This window comes from Lepidochelys olivacea (assembly GCF_965140295.1).
Source record: "Lepidochelys olivacea isolate rLepOli2 genome assembly, chromosome: 6".
NCBI lineage: Eukaryota > Metazoa > Chordata > Testudines > Cheloniidae > Lepidochelys > Lepidochelys olivacea.
In genome coordinates this window covers 46,529,521-46,547,402 of record NC_140416.1, presented here as the reverse complement: position 1 = coordinate 46,547,402, position 17,882 = coordinate 46,529,521, and the positions used below count along the sequence as shown (strand labels likewise).

The 17,882-nt window shown below is 42.1% G+C and overlaps 1 protein-coding gene across 1 annotated transcript in view; it reads left to right on the top strand.

The window, feature by feature from the left end:
- Positions 1-17,882, top strand: part of SHANK2 (SH3 and multiple ankyrin repeat domains 2) — a 618,929-nt gene that overhangs the window by 117,292 nt on the left and 483,755 nt on the right. Inside the window, exons 6-10 of the mRNA XM_084631101.1 lie at positions 5,687-5,890; positions 9,123-9,194; positions 10,179-10,287; positions 10,585-10,736; positions 12,295-12,462. Of these exons, the coding sequence (XP_084487227.1) occupies positions 5,687-5,890; positions 9,123-9,194; positions 10,179-10,287; positions 10,585-10,736; positions 12,295-12,462 (705 nt within the window). The remainder of the gene's footprint in view (positions 1-5,686; positions 5,891-9,122; positions 9,195-10,178; positions 10,288-10,584; positions 10,737-12,294; positions 12,463-17,882) is intronic.

Sequence of the window (17,882 nt, the reverse complement as noted above, 5' to 3'; positions counted from 1 at the left end):
CAGAAGCTTGTCAGTGTAGACATACCCTTAGTCTTCATATTGTGATGTTTCACAATGGCCCACTTAGTTTTGTTAGTCTTTCTTGATGAGCGGGAGAACCATTCCTCCTGCCTGGGTTCACAGATTCAGATCAGGCATTTGTATAGTTATAAAGCAAAGCTTACATGTTACCTTATAGCATGGGTTACAGACATTACATGTAAGATTAATACATAGAGCAACTTACAGTCACTTCATAGAGACTAAACGCATCCTTACAAGTCTAACACCTATCTTGAACAATACTACTATGTAGGTGACCTGGACTGGTTTACAGAAATGAATTTATCAGTGCTCAGCTGACGCCTACAGCCTTGGCAAGAGTAGGCAGGTCTACCAATGTCAAAGTCTGTGTTTGTGGGAAATTCAACTTCCCTCCATTTCTGTATGATCATTTCGGGTTGAAAATTCAACCTTAAATGGACATGGATAAATGTGTCTCCCCACTGGCTTCTCAGATGCAGGGTCCACTTACCCTTGCCCAACCTATATATTGTGGGAGATGCTATTTTCTGCCCTCCCCATCTTCCTTTCCTATCAGTCCTGCCCCCTTCGCCTTCAACTGACCCCACTTTCCCCTCCTTGTCTTTTTATCATCTCACCCCCCAACCACCTTCTGTCTCCATTTCCTCTTAGTCATGTTCTTGTTATTATTTATTATTTGTATTTACCATAGTGCATAGGACACCCAGTCACAGACCAGGACCCCGCTGTGTCAGGTGCTGTACAAACAGAGGGCAAAAAGATGGTCCCTTCCCCAAAGAGCTTACAATTTAAGTATAAGATGAAACAACAGATGAATACAGACAGACAGATAAGGGAGTACAAGGAAACAAGGAGACAATATTGGTCAGCATGATAGGCAGTGGTTTCAGCACACCAGTGGCCTAACCATTGTCAAGTTTTTTGTAGGCATCATAGCAGAGGAAGGTTTGAAGGAGGATAATGAGATACCTTTGTAGATGTTCCCAAACATGAAGAGCAGCATCGGAGAAAGCGCAGAAGTGCTCATTTGAAAATTTAACAAGTGGCCAATAGAGGCTGGCATCAGAGGCTGATTGGCAGCCAGAGTTGATATTTTGATACTGACTGAGAAATTATAGAGGAGTATAGGCCATGAAGTGCCTTGAAAGTGAAGACAAACAGCTTAAATTTGATAGGATTAGAGAAGAAGGAGCTAGTGGAGAGATTGATATGGTTGAAGCAGTGGACTAGGCAGGTCGGTGAGTCAGCAGCATAGAGATGGTAGCTGAACATGTGTTTACAGATGAGATTACACAGAGATAAGGTGTAGAGGGAAAAGAGAAAGGAACCAAGGACAGAGTCCTGTGGAACCCCCACAGAAAGCTGGAGAGGGAATAAGGAGGATCTTCCAAAGGACATGCTGAAGGAGCGATTAGAGAAGTCAGATGAGAACCAGGAGAGGACAGAGTTACAGAAGTCAAGGGAGGACAAAGATTTCACGAAGAAGAAACATCGTATTGTCAGTGGCATTGAAGGTGGTTAACAGGTCAAGGAGGATGAGGATGGAGTAGTGGTTCTGAGCTCTGGCTAAGAAGAGGTCATTAGAGACTTAGGCGAAGTGGATTCAGTGGGGAACAAGGGGCAGAAGCTCAATTGGAGAGGGTCTAGGATGGAATGGGAGGAAAAGAACTCCAGACAATTATAAACAGAATGCTCAATGATTTGAGAGATGAGGAGGAGAAGAGAGATGAGGGCAGTATTTGGAGAGGAAAGTAGGCTAAATAATGGTGGTTTTTTTAAGAAGGAAAAGGCAAAAGCGTGCTTGTATTGTGAAGGGGAAAAGCCAGAGAAGAGTGAGAAGTTAAGGAGAAGAATAACAGGGAATGCGGCTGGGTGCAAGGAATGGCATGGGATGGGGTTACCAGGGCATATGAAGGGGTTAGAGAAAAAGAGAAGCTGATAAATTTCTGTATTTGTGACGGGAAGAAGGAGGAGAGAGTAATAGGAGGGGAAGGAGGAAGGAAAGGCAAGCCAAGAAGGAAGGGAGATGTATTTTGTCAATTTTCTCTTGGAAGAAATCTGTGAGATCCTGTGCAGAGAGAGCAGTAGAGTCAGGAGGAGCGGAGGGTTGAGAAGCGAGTCGGAAATATGGCATATAGGTGACTGGGATTGCAGAAATGGGTTTCTGTAGGAGAAGTAAGAGTTGTTCAGCAAGGAAAATGGAAGAAAAGAATGTGGAGAGAATGAATTTGTAGTGGAGGAAGTTGGACTGGTCACGTGATTTCTTCCAGAGATGCTCTGCCATGTGAGAACAGGAGCTGAGGAAGTGATTGTTGGAGGAGGAGACAGGTCTGGGGGTTGATGGGGGGACCTTGAGATGGGACAGAGGGACAAAAAAGTCAAGCATGGAGAGACTCAACAATCATATTGATGAAAGAAAGGGAAGAGAGGGCAGAGAGAAGAGGGCTGAGAGCAATGCTGATGGACTGGAGGTCAGGAAAAGCTGAGTGACAGGGTTTGGGGGCGGGGGGGCTGATGAATGATGCTGAAAGAAATAAGGTGATGGTTGGAGAGGAGGAACTCACCAACATAAAGATTAGAGAGAGAGAGAGCAGCCTGTATCCTGTAGTCTGCCTTCCAGGACCCCTGTTACAATCTGGAAAAATGTCTGTAATATCTTTTATGAATATTGTGCATGACTTAGTTTCCCTGTTCAATTTTGTATGCTGCCTGATTGAATGTATAGAGCTAAATGAAAGGAACATATAAGGAGGTTGTTACAGTACCTAGTAGGAAGGGTGACACAATGACAGAGATAACTCACCCTCACATAAGTAGCTTCAAAAGAGTTAAGATAACAGTGACTGGGCTCAAACCATGATTTGAGGACTTCAATAGCTCAGACAAAGGTGAGAGGTTTATTGCAGGAGTGGGTGGGTGAGATTCTGTGGCCTGCATTGTGCAGGAGGTCAGACTAGATGATCATAATGGTCCCTTCTGACCTTAATATCTACGAGTCTATGAGTTGGTGGGAGAATTCATCTAGATAGCTTCATCTAGGATAAACCTGAGATCAAAAGAGGATGTAAGCCCTAAAAGACCCTAGAAAAGGATGGTTTGGGGGGGGATGAGCTGAGAAATGTGTCAGTCTAACTGAGACACTCAGAGACAGAGGGAGAAGGCTGTAAACAGTGTGGGGGTGTTCCTCCCAACTCAGAAATGGGGAATAAGCCAGACCTGCCTGAGCTATGGATTGAGATAGAGTTTAGGTAAAGGAATATGGATGCAGGCTTCTGTTTTAAACCTCCTCCTCTAAGTGCTGTCTACCATTAGTCAAAATAAATCATGGTTTGTTCTGAAGAGGCTGTTACTGTATCACTGTGAACGTATGCTGTAACAGACTCCAAAAGAGAAACCATTGCAGGGTCCAATCCCAGATGGACCTGCTGAATTAGTCGTGGTTGGTACCAGGGGGCTGTAACCAAGGTCCTGAGCTGAGAGTGGGCAAAATGTGGAATTCCACTCCAGGAGAGGTAAAGGCCTGCAGCCTGACACCTGTGGTAGATGCACTCAGAGACCCCAAAAAGGGACAACAGTATAGTTAGCCTAGTAACCATGTCCCTTTGTCTTCTTCTCCCACTATTTTCCTGAGCACAACATTCTCTCTCCTTGCCCCCCACGTTCCCTGACCCCTATAATTTCCTTATGTATCCTAACAGTAGCCCGGGTAAGTATTTGAAGCACGTCTCAAAAAACTGCAGTTTGTACCAGTCACAAAGAGAAATAAACTGAGATGTGATCCCCAATGATCCACGCATGAAAAAAAAGCATTGTAGAGCTGGATTTAAGCTAGTATTCATAAGCCTACCATATTCCTTCAGCAAATGGGTGATTGTGTGATGCTATCGTGGCAGCTTAGCTAGAACATTTCTTGCCAGGCAACAAAGATGTATAGAGGATACCTAATCATCAGTGTCAACTGATCTTTAATTTGAGGAATAATTGGCAGAATCAGAGCCAAACGTTGATTGCAATCCCCTAAATTGGAATTTGTGAGCAGGTCAGCTTGCCACACAAATAATATACAGGGTGAGACGCTGCTAGTAACTCCTATTTCTATAGGGCAAAATCTTGAGATATGCTGATGACCGCTGAGCACCTGCAATGCCCAGTGAAATTAATGGAGAATTGAAAGTCCTTCATGCCTCTCAGGATCCAAGAATGTTTTGCACTAATGGGACTATTTCCCCCAAATGGAGAAACTGATTTAGAAAAGAAACATTGCCATATAAACCTATAAAGTGGTAAATTTTGCACTTGATTTAGCCATTTGTATGATTTGGTTAAATGTTTGAAATCAGAGGTTCATGCTTTCAGAACTGCATGGTATCTTGTCAAGTATTGACATGTTTATCATTAATAAATTCATAGTGCTTAGTTTTTTACATATGAGTGATTTATCTCTAGAGAATTTATAAAATATGTAACCTACAGATTCTGCAAAGATGAGTACTATAGAAAGCTGTAAATTAAGTTGATACGTCAGATTAAAAAAAGCATTTCCTTTTCCTGTAAGGTGTCAATTTGTATTTTTCTGTACTGTTCCGTTCTTACTATCTACATATAGAAGAAATGCAAGTTGAAGAATATAATTGTTAAGAACATAGAGATCTTCAGAAATGACCTAAACAGAAATTAATGACATATTGAAAAGCTGAGTTCATATTGTGGTCACAGTTAAGGCTGCTATGTGTATTTTGATTTTTTTCTTGTATTTGAAATATTATTGGGGTTGCGGGTACTTCTTTTGGCCCCAGAGTAGCCCCTGTATTCTGCTGGGGAAACATAAGGGGACCAGAACAGACTGTAATTGTCCAGGAGAGAGACTGACATAGCAGCCCTATGCCATGCTCTTTGCAAGCCCCAGTGCAGAAGGAGGGAGGGGCATATCAAGGTGAGAGGATGGGCCCACTGCACATATCACTGCGGCCACACAAAGGCAGCTGAGGACAGGCTGCTGTAATTTAAATGTAAATTATGCGGGAGGCTACACGGGTCACCAAACAAAATCAAAATCGAAAGGGTGCTTGAAGTCCCATTAGCCTGCCTTCCCTGGGTTGTACCAAGAGATGTTGCGTACTCGCACATGATCTGTGAAAGAAGATATGAGTTCTAAAGTCTGAGAAAGAACTCAGGATGCCCTATGTTTTTATAGCACCTCTGTGTTTGATGTTGTTAAGGAACAGATGTCTGAAATCTAATCTCCTTGTTAATGCAGTTCCTTGTCTTAGAATTTAATTAAATGTAGATTTGCAGCTTCTTTTGCAGGGAAATGCAGACAAGTACAGTTTATTCGTTTAATTTGTTATAGCTGATCTCATTCATTTTGAGCTCAAGTTATATGCTTTCTTCTCTTCCTCTTTGTCTAGAAAAAGTTGGATAAGGTATTGGGAACATGTGCCTGAAAATGAAAGATACCAAGTATTGTGGAATATTTTGCCTTGTGGCTGAGCAAAATTTTCTGCTTTATATGCAAGTGTATATTATATTGTATTTGTATTTAATTTCTGTGCACTCTTTGCAGGCTCTCACAATATTACTTATGTGGCTTTTTGTTACTTTAGAATGATCTTTATAAATCTCTCATAAGTTTTGTAACGTGTTATTTTATTTGGCTTTACAGAAATGCATTAGATTTAATCCTGAAGCTTCAGTGTGGGTAGCAAAACAACGAATTTTATGCACTTTGAATCAGAGTTTGAAAGATGTCCTGAATTATGGGCTGTTTCAGCCTGCCAGCAACGGGAGAGATGGGAAATTTTTGGACGAGGAACGACTCCTTAGGGAATATCCACAACCAGTGAATAAAGGTGTTCCCTCCTTAGAGGTATTTTAATACATCTGTAAAAATTTTAAAGCTTTACTATCTGAAACATTTTTATTTATGGTATGATATGTATATATAGTAAATCTTATTTGAGGTTTCTAAATGGATGTGAATTACACTCAAGAAGTAGTGTTCAAAGGGCTGACCTTGAAGCCTTGCTCACACAAGTAATGCTGTTTGTTTCAGCGGGGGTATTTTATGCATTACTCACATAAAAGTTAAGGATCAGGCTCAATGACTTTCTGTGGTGGGATGTACCAGCCCTTTAATACTAGAAACCTGTGGGGCCAGCACTACTCTGTTCCAGAATTTTCCTCTGGAGGCATACCAGTAGAACAGGAGTCATGATCACTGATTGACAGAAAGACATTTCAGGGTAACACTTTTTATGATTTGATGGAGAAATCTAAGGTGCTAAACTATGCTTTAAGGACCAGACTGCAGTTCCAGTTGTAGGGCATGCTGGAACTTTTCTTTCCCCTTAGCAATGATGGGTTGCTGGGAAATGTCATTCCTGGACAGCCAGATGTAGTCTTGAGATAAAGCAAGACATTCTGGGAAAAGGGACTATATAAATCCTGGCACCCTCTGATGAGTGAGAGGACTGGAAGGGCTGATGGTTTCTCCCAGATGAAAGAACAAGTAACCAGTTGCTTGACCTATTTTGCTCATTATTGATACACTGGGATTTTTAGTTGAAAAAATGACTGTGTAGCGCACCATATAGCAAGGGCCATGTGAAATCCAGAATTCACATTAATTGGTCCATGTAGAGCCTGCTGGTGCACATTAAAAATTCCCTAGTGCAATGTTTCCTATATGGTGGGTCCCGATCCACTAGAGGGTTGTAGGAAAGTTCTAGAGGATGATGGGACTAATGTGGAGGGGAGAACCTGGAGACAGGGGATTGGAGAGGAAGGATGCCCTACACTTACCCTGCAATGACAGCTCCTGTCCTGTGGTGCTGGCTTGACTCCCAGGTGTGGGTATTGCAACCTGGCATATGGGACAAACCTGAGTGCGTCACAACTCCCAGAGTGGGACCCACCATTTCAAAAACACTGCCCTAGGGAACCTTAAGTGGACACTAGCAGGCTCTACATGGACCAATTATGCCACTACCCATCAGTGTGTTTTAGAAATCACCCTCCCATCCCTGCCAGTAGTGTGCATTACCTCACTGCTCAGACAAGCCCTTAGTATGAGTAATCTAAATTTTGAGTAAAATTAGGGAAACAGGAGATTATCTGGAAATGTTTTAATATTTCGGCTATTCCCTAACTCACATAAATTACTCTCTGATTTTATATGTAATACTTCCTACACTGAGTCAGTAATTGCTCAACTTTCTCTCTAGGAAAGGCCAAAAAACTATAGTAGACAGGAAAAATAAGTGAAATTTGCAGGTCTGACATCAGTAGATTTACACTGGTGTAAAACTAATGGAAGTGAGAATTCAGAGCCCTACTTACTCTACCAGTTGAATTCTGAGAGTCAGTCACTGATGTTTGTGCTATAACCCTGAACAAAGTAAATAATCACTATATTTAAGTCTACTGTTTTCGCCAGTGCACTTGTTACAGTACTGTTTTAACAGTAGAGGATTTGTCAGCAGAATTCCTCTATGTGCAATAAATGGGGAAAGGATCCTTTTTCTCTGCAGTATTCGAGTACATGGCAAGTAACGGATGAAAGTGTTCTACCCGAAAAGCTGATATTCAGGCCCTATCCAAAAAATACATGGCACTCTTTGAATTCTACCTAGTAAACAAAGATCTATTTTTGTCTCTATTCACAACATGTATTTACCAGTTCAGAGAATCATAGAATATCAGGGTTGGAAGGGACCTCAGGAGGTCATCTAGTCCAAACCCCTGCTCAAAGCAGGACCAATCCCCAATTTTTGCCCCAGATCCCTAAATGGCCCTCTCAAGGATTGAACTCACAACCCTGGGTTTAGCAGGCCAATGCTCAAACCACTGAGCTATCCCTCCCCCCGAAAACTGTAGCATGTTGAGAGCATGAACAGTAGTTACAGTAGAATCTTAATGAACACAAAGAGACAGAAATTCCATGAAAAGCTAATATTTTTTTTAAAAAAGGGGGAGGAGAGAGAGGGGGCTTTGAACTTCAGACATAATCAAGAAAGATTATGGGCCAGATAGTGAAGGGACCTTGTGTAGTGGCACACAAGTCGCTTCCTCAACATTGCATGTCATGCAAAAGCTTATTGTTTTGAGGCATTCACACTGCCTGGATCATGGCGTGACCCTCCTGCACTGTTGTACAGGGTGAGGCCAACAGACCAGAGCAAACAGTCTACTTCATTCATTAGGATGGAATAGATTATGCACCACAATGGGCAAGGAGCACAATCTCCCCACCTCTCGTCCGGGGGTACTGCAGCTCCACACTGCCCCCTTACAGGGAGGTGTCATAAATACCACCATCTAGCCTTGTGAGAAGAAAGGTGGGGGTGAAATCTATGTTTAAAAATACATTTTACACGAAAGTCAATTAATCACAGAAGAGCCATTTAGCATTCTAATGAACTATAAATTGTGGTGTGCTAGATCAGTGGTAAATATATATCATGGTGTAATGGTGACCCCATGAATTTTCAGCTGATCTGTCTGCTCTAGCAATAGGCAAACTGGTCAGAACAGAATAAGAACTGGCCTCAGCTGGACCAAAGTCAGTCCTGTAACCCTTATGCACATGAGTAATCCTTACTCACAGCAGATGTGTCATTAACATCCACAGAACTACTCCTATGAGTAAGGATTCAGAAACGTTCTGCTGATTTTTTTTTTTAAATGCATGTTTTAAATTTTCACATACCTCTGCAATTCCTTTTTCTGTCTGTGGCTGGAAGTGAAAGTGCTGAAATGTCTTTGGGGAAAGCTCTTCACATGGTATTTCCAGTTTATTTGTGTAGATTCAAGGGGCCAAACTCATTCCTCATGTAATTTCATTAACTTCTGGATACTTATACCAAGTATAAACTTAGCTTATAAGGATTGTAGAATTTCAATAGTATGGTTCTAAGCATTCTAACATTTTGGGGTTTATTTAATTATTTGTTTATTTAAACTGTACTCCCAAGCCCTTTTTTGAAGTTTGCCCAAATCTACATGACTGTTAACAGATGCCACATTCTGATAATTTCTGATCTTTTTCACTATTAAATAAAATATGAAATTTTGACTTAATCTCTTTGTTTCCCTATCAGTTTCGGTACAAGAAGAGAGTGTATAAGCAATTAAATCTTGATGAAAAACAGCTGGCCAAGCTTCATACAAAGGTATGTCCAATTTACTGGTGATAAGGGAGAGCATCCATTTTCTGAAAGATAGTATCTGGCAGGAAAAGTACTAACATCAGATGCACAATGACTCTCTGATTAGAATCCTTTGATTCTAATGACAGTCTAAAAAATACATACAGAGTGCAGCCTGGATAGTTCTAACATTGATCTTGCAGATCTCTGTTCATGTGAATAGTCCCACTGAAGTCAAGGAACTGCTTATGTGAGTAAAGCCTGAAGGACTTGGATTTTATATTCAATACACCAGGGATTCTCAGACTTCTTCATGTAGACCACATCTAAACAGAAGTTGTCTTGTGAATGCCTCCCCTCTCACAACTGACTGTAGAATGTGAAGCATCTTTGCAACAACTAAGGCAATTGCTTAAGTGGAAAAGGAATATTTAGAAAAGTATGTAATTTAGCACTGGAAAATTAGGGGGAGATCTGCTTCGGGTGACCAGCTGAGCAGTCTGCAGACCACCAGTAAACGTCCATGAGTGGCTAGTAGTCCAGTGACTACAATTTGAGAATTTTTCTAACAGTATATTTCCTATGTTTGACTTTGCCATAAATTTACAAGTAATTTTATATGAACTTTATATAAACCCAGCAAGTTTTCAGTACATCACCAGTTTTATAAATACTGACATACATATCTTCAGAGACCCTTACAGGTCGGATTAATTATGATCTCCATCTTATCAGTCTGATTTCTTTATGAATAGGACTTCTAGTAATGTTTTTCCTGAATGCTGTAAGCAGCATATTCTTGTTTTTAATTTTGACCATTGCATTCCATAGAATCTATGCTCTGATTGAGTACCATTTTAGGGCCAGAGATCCTCAACTAGTGTAAATTGGCACTGTTCTATTAAGGTCAATGGAGCTATGGAGATTATACCAGCTGAAGATCTTAGTCGTAACTGGAATATTCTTCGTACGATCTGAGGACTTTTCAGTCGTCACTCTTTCTTTCAGGCTAATTTGAGAAAATTTATGGATCATGTTCATCATCTCTCAGTGGAAAAAATCACAAAGATGTTGGATCGGGGACTGGACCCCAACTACCATGACCTAGAGAGTGGAGGTAAGAGATTAATGAAATCAATGCATAAAGTGGTACACATTCTGGTTTTACTGTATAAACAAAACCAAATTCTACCCGCTGAATCTATTGCCCTTTAAAGGCTCGGTCTTAGCAAAACCTATAGTTCCAATATATGAAGGAAATAAGTTGATAGTTTATGCTATTCCTAAGGCAGTGTTTCATCTGTTTTATACTTAAAATCTAACAATTAAAATATTTTTTGAAATATTTGTAAATACTTTTTTTGGTTAAAGTTGCTTGTATTTTTCTCACACATTATATTCTTTTTGTCTTTAGAAACTCCTCTAACTTTGGCAGCTCAGCATGATAATACTGTAGAAGTGATTAAAACTCTGAAAAATGGAGGGGCACATTTAGATTTCAGAGCGAAAGATGGAATGACAGCTCTGCACAAAGCAGCTAGAGCCAAGAACCAAGTAACCCTCAAGGTAAATTCTCTCAGAGCCACATTATGCATTATTTTATACAGAACAATATATAAAGGAAAATGCTTTGGAGTTAATTATCATATTGTCCTTAATGGATCTTTTAATCTGTGGTTGCTTAAGTATTTACCCTAGGCTTTTGACTTTCAGGATTTGCATTCAACAAAGGGCCCTTTCATTTCAGAAGCGTCTGTTTCACCATCACTTCTGAAACATAATTTATGTTAACACTAGAGACCTTACAGTGGCACATCTGTATCAATACAGTTGCGCCGCTATAAGGTCCCTCATGAGACTGCTCTATGCTGATGAGAGAGAGCTCTCTGGTCGACATAATTTAACCACCCTCAATGAGCATTGGTAACTACGTGGCAGGAGAAGCTCTCCCACTGACATAGTGCTGTGCACACTATCACTTATGCTGGTGAAACTTGTGTCTCTGAGGGGTGTGTTTTTTTTCACCCCGAGTGATATAAATTTTGCTGACATAAGTGGTAGTGTAAACATGGCCTTAATCTTGTGCACTGATAAATAGTGTAAGATCTGTCTGCAGGAAATGCTGTTTAAATGTTGCGAAGGGCAACAAAAATGATTAGGGGTCTGGAACACATGACTTATGAGGAGAGGCTGAGGGAACTGGGATTGTTTAGTCTGCAGAAGAGAAGAATGAGGGGGGATTTGATAGCTGCTTTCAACTACCTGAGAGGTGGTTCCAGAGAGGATGGTTCTAGACTATTCTCAGTGGTAGAAGAGGACAGGACAAGGAGTAATGGTCTCAAGTTGCAGTGGGGGAGGTTTAGGTTGGATATTAGGAAAAACTTTTTCACTAGAAGGGTGGTGAAACACTGGAATGCGTTACCTAGGGAGGTGGTAGAATCTCCTTCCTTAGAAGTTTTTAAGGTCAGGCTTGACAAAGCTCTGGCTGGGATGATTTAATTGGGGATTGGTCCTGCTTTGAGCAGGGGGTTGGACTAGATGACCTCCTGAGGTCCCTTCCAACCCTGATATTCTATGATCTGTCTTTGAAAGTGAATGCCAATAGCATGAATCATACATTTTATCTTTTTAATACTGGCCCCTTTGTTTTTTCTTCCCGCTCTAACTGGTATTGTTGATTATTTTGACATTCTAGATTAAATCTTGTGTTTATGAAATTCCATTACTTCCTTCTGGACATGATTTCAAATTACACAATGTTTTTGGTAAGGCACGCTGCAATTGAAGAGTGGCCAAAAGCCACAACTTTATTAAAACACCCAATTTTTCAACTCGATAACAGGATGGGTAGTGGGCAGTCTTTGCTACTCATTCTGTCACCTGCAGATCCCCTGAGTACCAACTCTAGGACTTCACAGAGTGCACCAATTGCCTGAATTACCATGGACCTTTGGCACTGTGCCACAGCTATTCTGAGGCTGTCTGTACTTCAGCCCATTCAGCCAACTTGTAGAACAGGAACAAAAAATGCCACCTCCTAAACAGCACTTTGGAAAGGTATAAATATACAGAGAGCCCTTCGGTTATTTGCTCAGACATGTCCACCATTTATAATTACTTGTAGACCCTTTTAGAGCTTGGAGCATCTCCTAACTACAAGGACAGCTGTGGATTGACACCACTATACCACACCGCGGTAGTAGGAGGAGACCCTTATTGTTGTGAACTTTTACTTCATGAACATGCTACAGTCAGCTGCAAAGACGAAAATGGATGGCAAGAGATTCATCAGGTATGAAAGATTACTCTTCATTAGATTTTATATTTACAGCTGCGGGACTGTGAGGTCAGGAAATACGCCTGCTCAACAGATTGCTTTTCCAGGATTTTGCGTATTGTGTGGGACTCTGTAAAATCTTTTATTGGAAGGTATTTAATTTATATATGCAGGGATTTCTTTTTCTTTTGTTTTGTTTAGTACCATGGAATTTGCTGTTAGTAAAGTAAATATCCTGTCTACTAGAGTTTTGCAGTAGTCAAGCTTCACAGTTTCTATGGACATAGTTGCACAAATTACTGCTCCAGCTGGCTGGTATTGCACATCCCTTTAGTGGACTCTTGGAAGTCTGCATTGTAGCATTCTGTTAGGAATGCCCCACTGCAAAAATATTGCCAGATCTTTCTTTTGCAGATGCCACTTTCTATTTTCTTGGTCATGCTGCTTGTTCCTTTATACCAGAAATATCTTGACCTTAGTTATTGGTGGTAATATAATGAATATGTGGACACAAGTCCTGAATCTGGAATCCTTTAGTGTGCTGTACTGAAGGATGTTTCTCACTGGTTCGCTCTAACCAGTTCAAAATTTGAGTTTTGCTTCCTCTCTTCTAGATAAAAAGTTTCAAGTGACATTTCCCATTTCTCCATAACTGGGTCTCCCTGACTGCTCTGCTCAAGTAGTGTTCAATATTTGGTAGGTAGATACATTTGCTGTCACCTGGTCCACATAAGAGAGTGATTTAGGGCCTTGTTTAATCTCAGTATGCCCTAAGGTTCTGGTGATCTCTTGAGCTAGACAATGGTGTACCATGATTATTTTTCAGGTATAGCTTGTTCAGCTTTGCAACAACAACCAGGAGTCTTTCTTTGGGAAATGATAGGCATCCTGTCTCTGTATTCCAGAAGCCTATGTATCTCTTTCTGCATAGAAATCCATATGATTTGGTAAGATGCTTTTTGTCTGAGACTTGTTTTTTCTTAGGCCTCTTCTCCTATGTGTTCTCCTAATAGCTCTGAATTTCCTCTAAGACCTTCAAATAAGGGATTTAGCAGCAGCAGTGTGCTTAACGTACATGAAATGAAGCAGTGGGTTGTGGCATTCTAAGTGCAGTCACTGTATTAAGAGAAGGAGGTATGTAGCTTACAGGAGATCAGCATAAAACCGATAACATCTGGCATTGCTGCTGTTTCCTTGTAGGAGGGTCTAGTCTCTAGGCCAGTGGCTCTCAAACTTCATTGCACCATGGCCCTCTTCTGACAACAAAAATTACTACATGACCCGAGGAGGGCGGACCGAAGACTGAGCCATCCCAAATCCCCGACCCCGGGTGGGGGGTCCGAAGCCCAAACCCAAGGGCTTTAGCCCCAGGCGGGGCCGGGGGGGGGAGGGGAGGGTTGTAACCTGAGCCCTGCCACCCAGGGCTGAAGCCCTCGGTCTCAGGCCCTGGGTAGTGGGCCTCGGTCTTGGAACCCGGGTGGTGGGCCTCCAGCTTGGGCCCTGGACCCCAGGAAGTCTAACATCAGCCCCAACGACCCCATTAAGATGGGGTCATGACCCACTTTGGGGTCCTGACCCACAGTTTGAGAACCACTGCTCTAGGCAAAGGGATTGGAAGGATTGCTGCACACAGATTGTGTTATGGCATCAGATATTGGGTCATTTTGTATCGTTAAAGTTGTGAGACAAGAAACGAAGGAAGCTCTGTGTGTGTGGGAGCATGTGTGCATGCGCAAAAACTATAGCAAAAATTTCTTTCCTCTGTATGCTCTGGAACTTGGATGAAGTGCTGTAAACGGTACATAGGCCTTTTGCTGAACCTCTCCACAGGGCTGAATTTCACACTTGATACCTGATTCTCTGAGTTCTTGAGCATATTTACCTCTCACTGAGATTAATTGGATCTGATGGCACTCACCGCCTTGCTAGTTTGGACTCTTGGAAGGTTTAGATGCAGAATTACCAGTGGCCTGGGGATAACGTTTTGGAAGAATTACAGTTAAAAAAAAAAAGGCAGTAAGATTTCCATGGAAATGTATCAGAGATACTTTAGAAGCCTCTTCTGATATGCATCAGAAGCATCTCAGTACACTAGTATATTTGAAAATTCCAGCAGTTTCCCATGTTTGGTGCAATTATTTTCTCAGTCTGTCTTCCATATGGATTAGTTTCTTGGTTACTGCTAAAATGAATTGGTCTGGTATATCTGCCTATGTGTTCGTGGGCAAATATCCTAGGATGTCAAATCAGGTTTTCTGACCTAAGAAGGATGCTCACTTTTCCTTCATCATAGTTTTCTTAGTACACAATTCTTTTCTTAGTAGGAGGTGGGTATGAGTTGCAACGCTTGGACTTGGATCAACGCTTTTTCAGTGTTCCAGGGTGTTCGTATCTTGGTTATTTGTTTGGGTCCATTTCTATTAGGAAGTAAGTAAAAGGGGTTTAACCACCATTATAGTTGGTTGGGGGAGGGGTGAATTGGAGGTAGGTAAGTGTTTCTTTAATTCCCTCAGAAGTCTAGGTGACAGTGATGGGGAGGAACTTTTCTTTCAAAGAATGGTCTCACCAGCAATCTCTGGAAGTACAAAGAAGAATCCTCTCTGTATGAAAACCCAACTTAATACATTTATAGTAATTATTTCTCTCACTGAAAGGGGGCTGTGTTTTCCAAAACCATCTTCTTGGTTTTAATCCTAGATAAATCAAGGAAGTTTAAATCTGGATTATGGGTTAATTGAGCAATCCATGCTTAGAAAGCAACAATGTCAGTACCCCTCTCTGACGTGTGAAAGATGGCAGTATAAAGCTGTCCCATCTCTTATCATTTCTGAGAGATGTGAAGTGACTTAGGATAGTAAAGAAGTCATTAATCACAGCTTGGTTTCTACTTATTTAGTAGAACAGTCATTTAGGCCCAGATTCACAAAGGTATTAAGTACCTAATTTGGGCACCTAAGTCCCAGTCCCAGTAGCCACTGCAATCCACAAAACTGCTCAGCTGCCATCAAATCCTAAATTCACTTGGTGCGTAAATGTTCACTGTAAAAGTTCGCTAGGCACCAATGTTTCTGCCTTTTTGCCTGGGCACTACTGCCTCCCTCTAGTCATTGGGATACCTATCTCCTGCCTAAGCTCCAGCAGGATTCACAACCATGGGATGATAGGGGGGAATGCCTATCTCACCTGCAGGGCCTGATCCAGTAGGCATGCACTCAGTGCACCCACTGGATCAGACCCCATCAAAAACTGATTTGGTGCTGCCTCCCTTATATCTTTTAGTGGTAGAACACTCATCTGCAATGTGGGAAACCTAGGTTCAATTCCCTTCTCTGCCTGGTGGGGAGAAAGGATTTGCACTGGGGTCTCCCTTCTCAGGTGAGTGCCCTAACTACTGGACTATGAGATATTCTGTTGTGGGACTGCCATAGTTTCTCCTGTTGAAGCTGTTCCACTTTAACTCACAATTACTATTTTAGTATTTATCCAGAGAGAGAGAGAGAGAGAGAGGTCCAGTCCTCTTGCTCCAATGACTAATTAATTATTTATGGAAAGTGGAACAGCTTCAACAGGAGAACTTGAGGCAGACCTACATCAGAATATCTGATAGCCCAGTGGTTAGATCACTCTGCTGGGGGGTGGGTGGGAGACCCCTGTTCAAATCTTTTCTCCCCATCAGGCAGAGGGTGGAAACTGAACCTGGGTCTCTCACATCCTAGGCTGGGTGCTCTAACCACTGACCTAAAAGTTATAAGAGAGGTGGCATTTCCTCCTTCTCTTTTGTGTGGAGTTAAGAAGGTTCCTAACTCATCTTGCAAGAAACAGCATAGACATCTAAGCCACTCACCTCCAGGAGAAGGGTTCCCAGCTGTGGATTGCAAGCAGAGATAGGTGTCTCCTGAAGCCCAAACTTAAGCACCTAACTCTGTGAGAACGGTGCGGTTTAGCATATCTCTCTCATGAACATCTCCCATTGGCTAGTTAAGGCTGCTCTCTGCCTAGCATGCTGGCTTTTGTGGATCACATTCTTAGGTGCCTATCTCTCCGCATACATTGTATAGGGAACCTAATTCAGGCTTTGTGGCTCCCATTTTAGTTCCAGTGATTTTTTAGGTGCCTAAAAGTTAGGCGTCACAATGATGAACATTGTAACCCCCAATACTTTTGTGGATCTGGGCCCTAGTGATTAATTTTCACAGAACCCCGTAGAGGTAGTGTCACAGGCTGGGTGGCCTTTTAAGGGGAGATGGGCTAAGCCCTGCTTGTGATATAGCAACTATCCATCATTTGATCCTGATCTGACAGCTTAATTATCCTTAGAAACCCCAGCTGTGAAAGGGTCAGGGAAGACTACACAGAGAGAGGAGAGAACTCAGGAGAAAGGAAACCCATGAGACAGGAGATAGACTTCTCACTCTCTCTGGGTAGAGCCTGCTGAAGGCAAGTTGAAGAGGACCCCAAGGATGGAGTTAGTCCCTGTTTTGGCTTCTGGAAAGGGGGAAAGGCCCAGGGAGGCAGCACTGTGGGTCGGTGTTCCAGGGGAGGAACAAGGAGCTGGGAGGACCTAGGGAGAAGCCTGAGAGGTCTGGGAACCAGAGGAGAGGCTGTATTAACCACAGGCTCCTGGGAAACAGCACAAGGGGTTTGGAGGTAGCAAGTAGCCCAGGGAAACAGCAGCACATCTAAAAGAACAGACCTAGCTGCTTAACATGGGGTCTCTGGGTCGGCCACCAGACCAGAGGGTGAGGCTGGGTTTCCTCTAGTAGCCCTAAGGAAGGGCATAACCCTCTTCCCAGCACAAGGACTGTTGAGCTGAGGTGGGGAGGGGCTGAGGACTGACACCAGAGGGCAGGTTGAGGAGTAGCCTGAGAAGGGTGAAAGGATCTCTTCATTGGGACATTTAGACTTTTAGATTTACCTTTCAGTGTATAGTATATAGAACAATATAAACAAGTTATTGTCTGTATGAAATTTTAGTTTGTACTGATTCATAGATTCATAGATATTTAGGTCAGAAGGGACCATTATGATCATCTAGTCTGACCTCCTGCACAATGCAGGCCACAGAATTTCACCCACCACTCCTGCAGAAAACCTCACACCTCACTGACTTTGTTAGTGCTTTTTATGTAGCCCTGTTGTAAAACTAGGCAAATATCTAGATGAGATGATGCACTTAGTTGGACTTTTATTACCTCAGAAGAGGTCTGGATTAGACACAATTTAGCTGGAAGGATAAACTGTGGACAGAACAGGCAAATCACAGTGCCAAACAGCAGATCAACAGGGGGTCCTAGAGGCAAAGACTCCTGCATACCATTACGTGACATCAGAGGGAGCCACAGCAGTCCGTGGAAACACTTACAGGTAGGGTAGCATTATTAGCCTCATTTTACTGATTAGCAGACAGACACAAAGGGCTAAATTCAGCTCTAGCA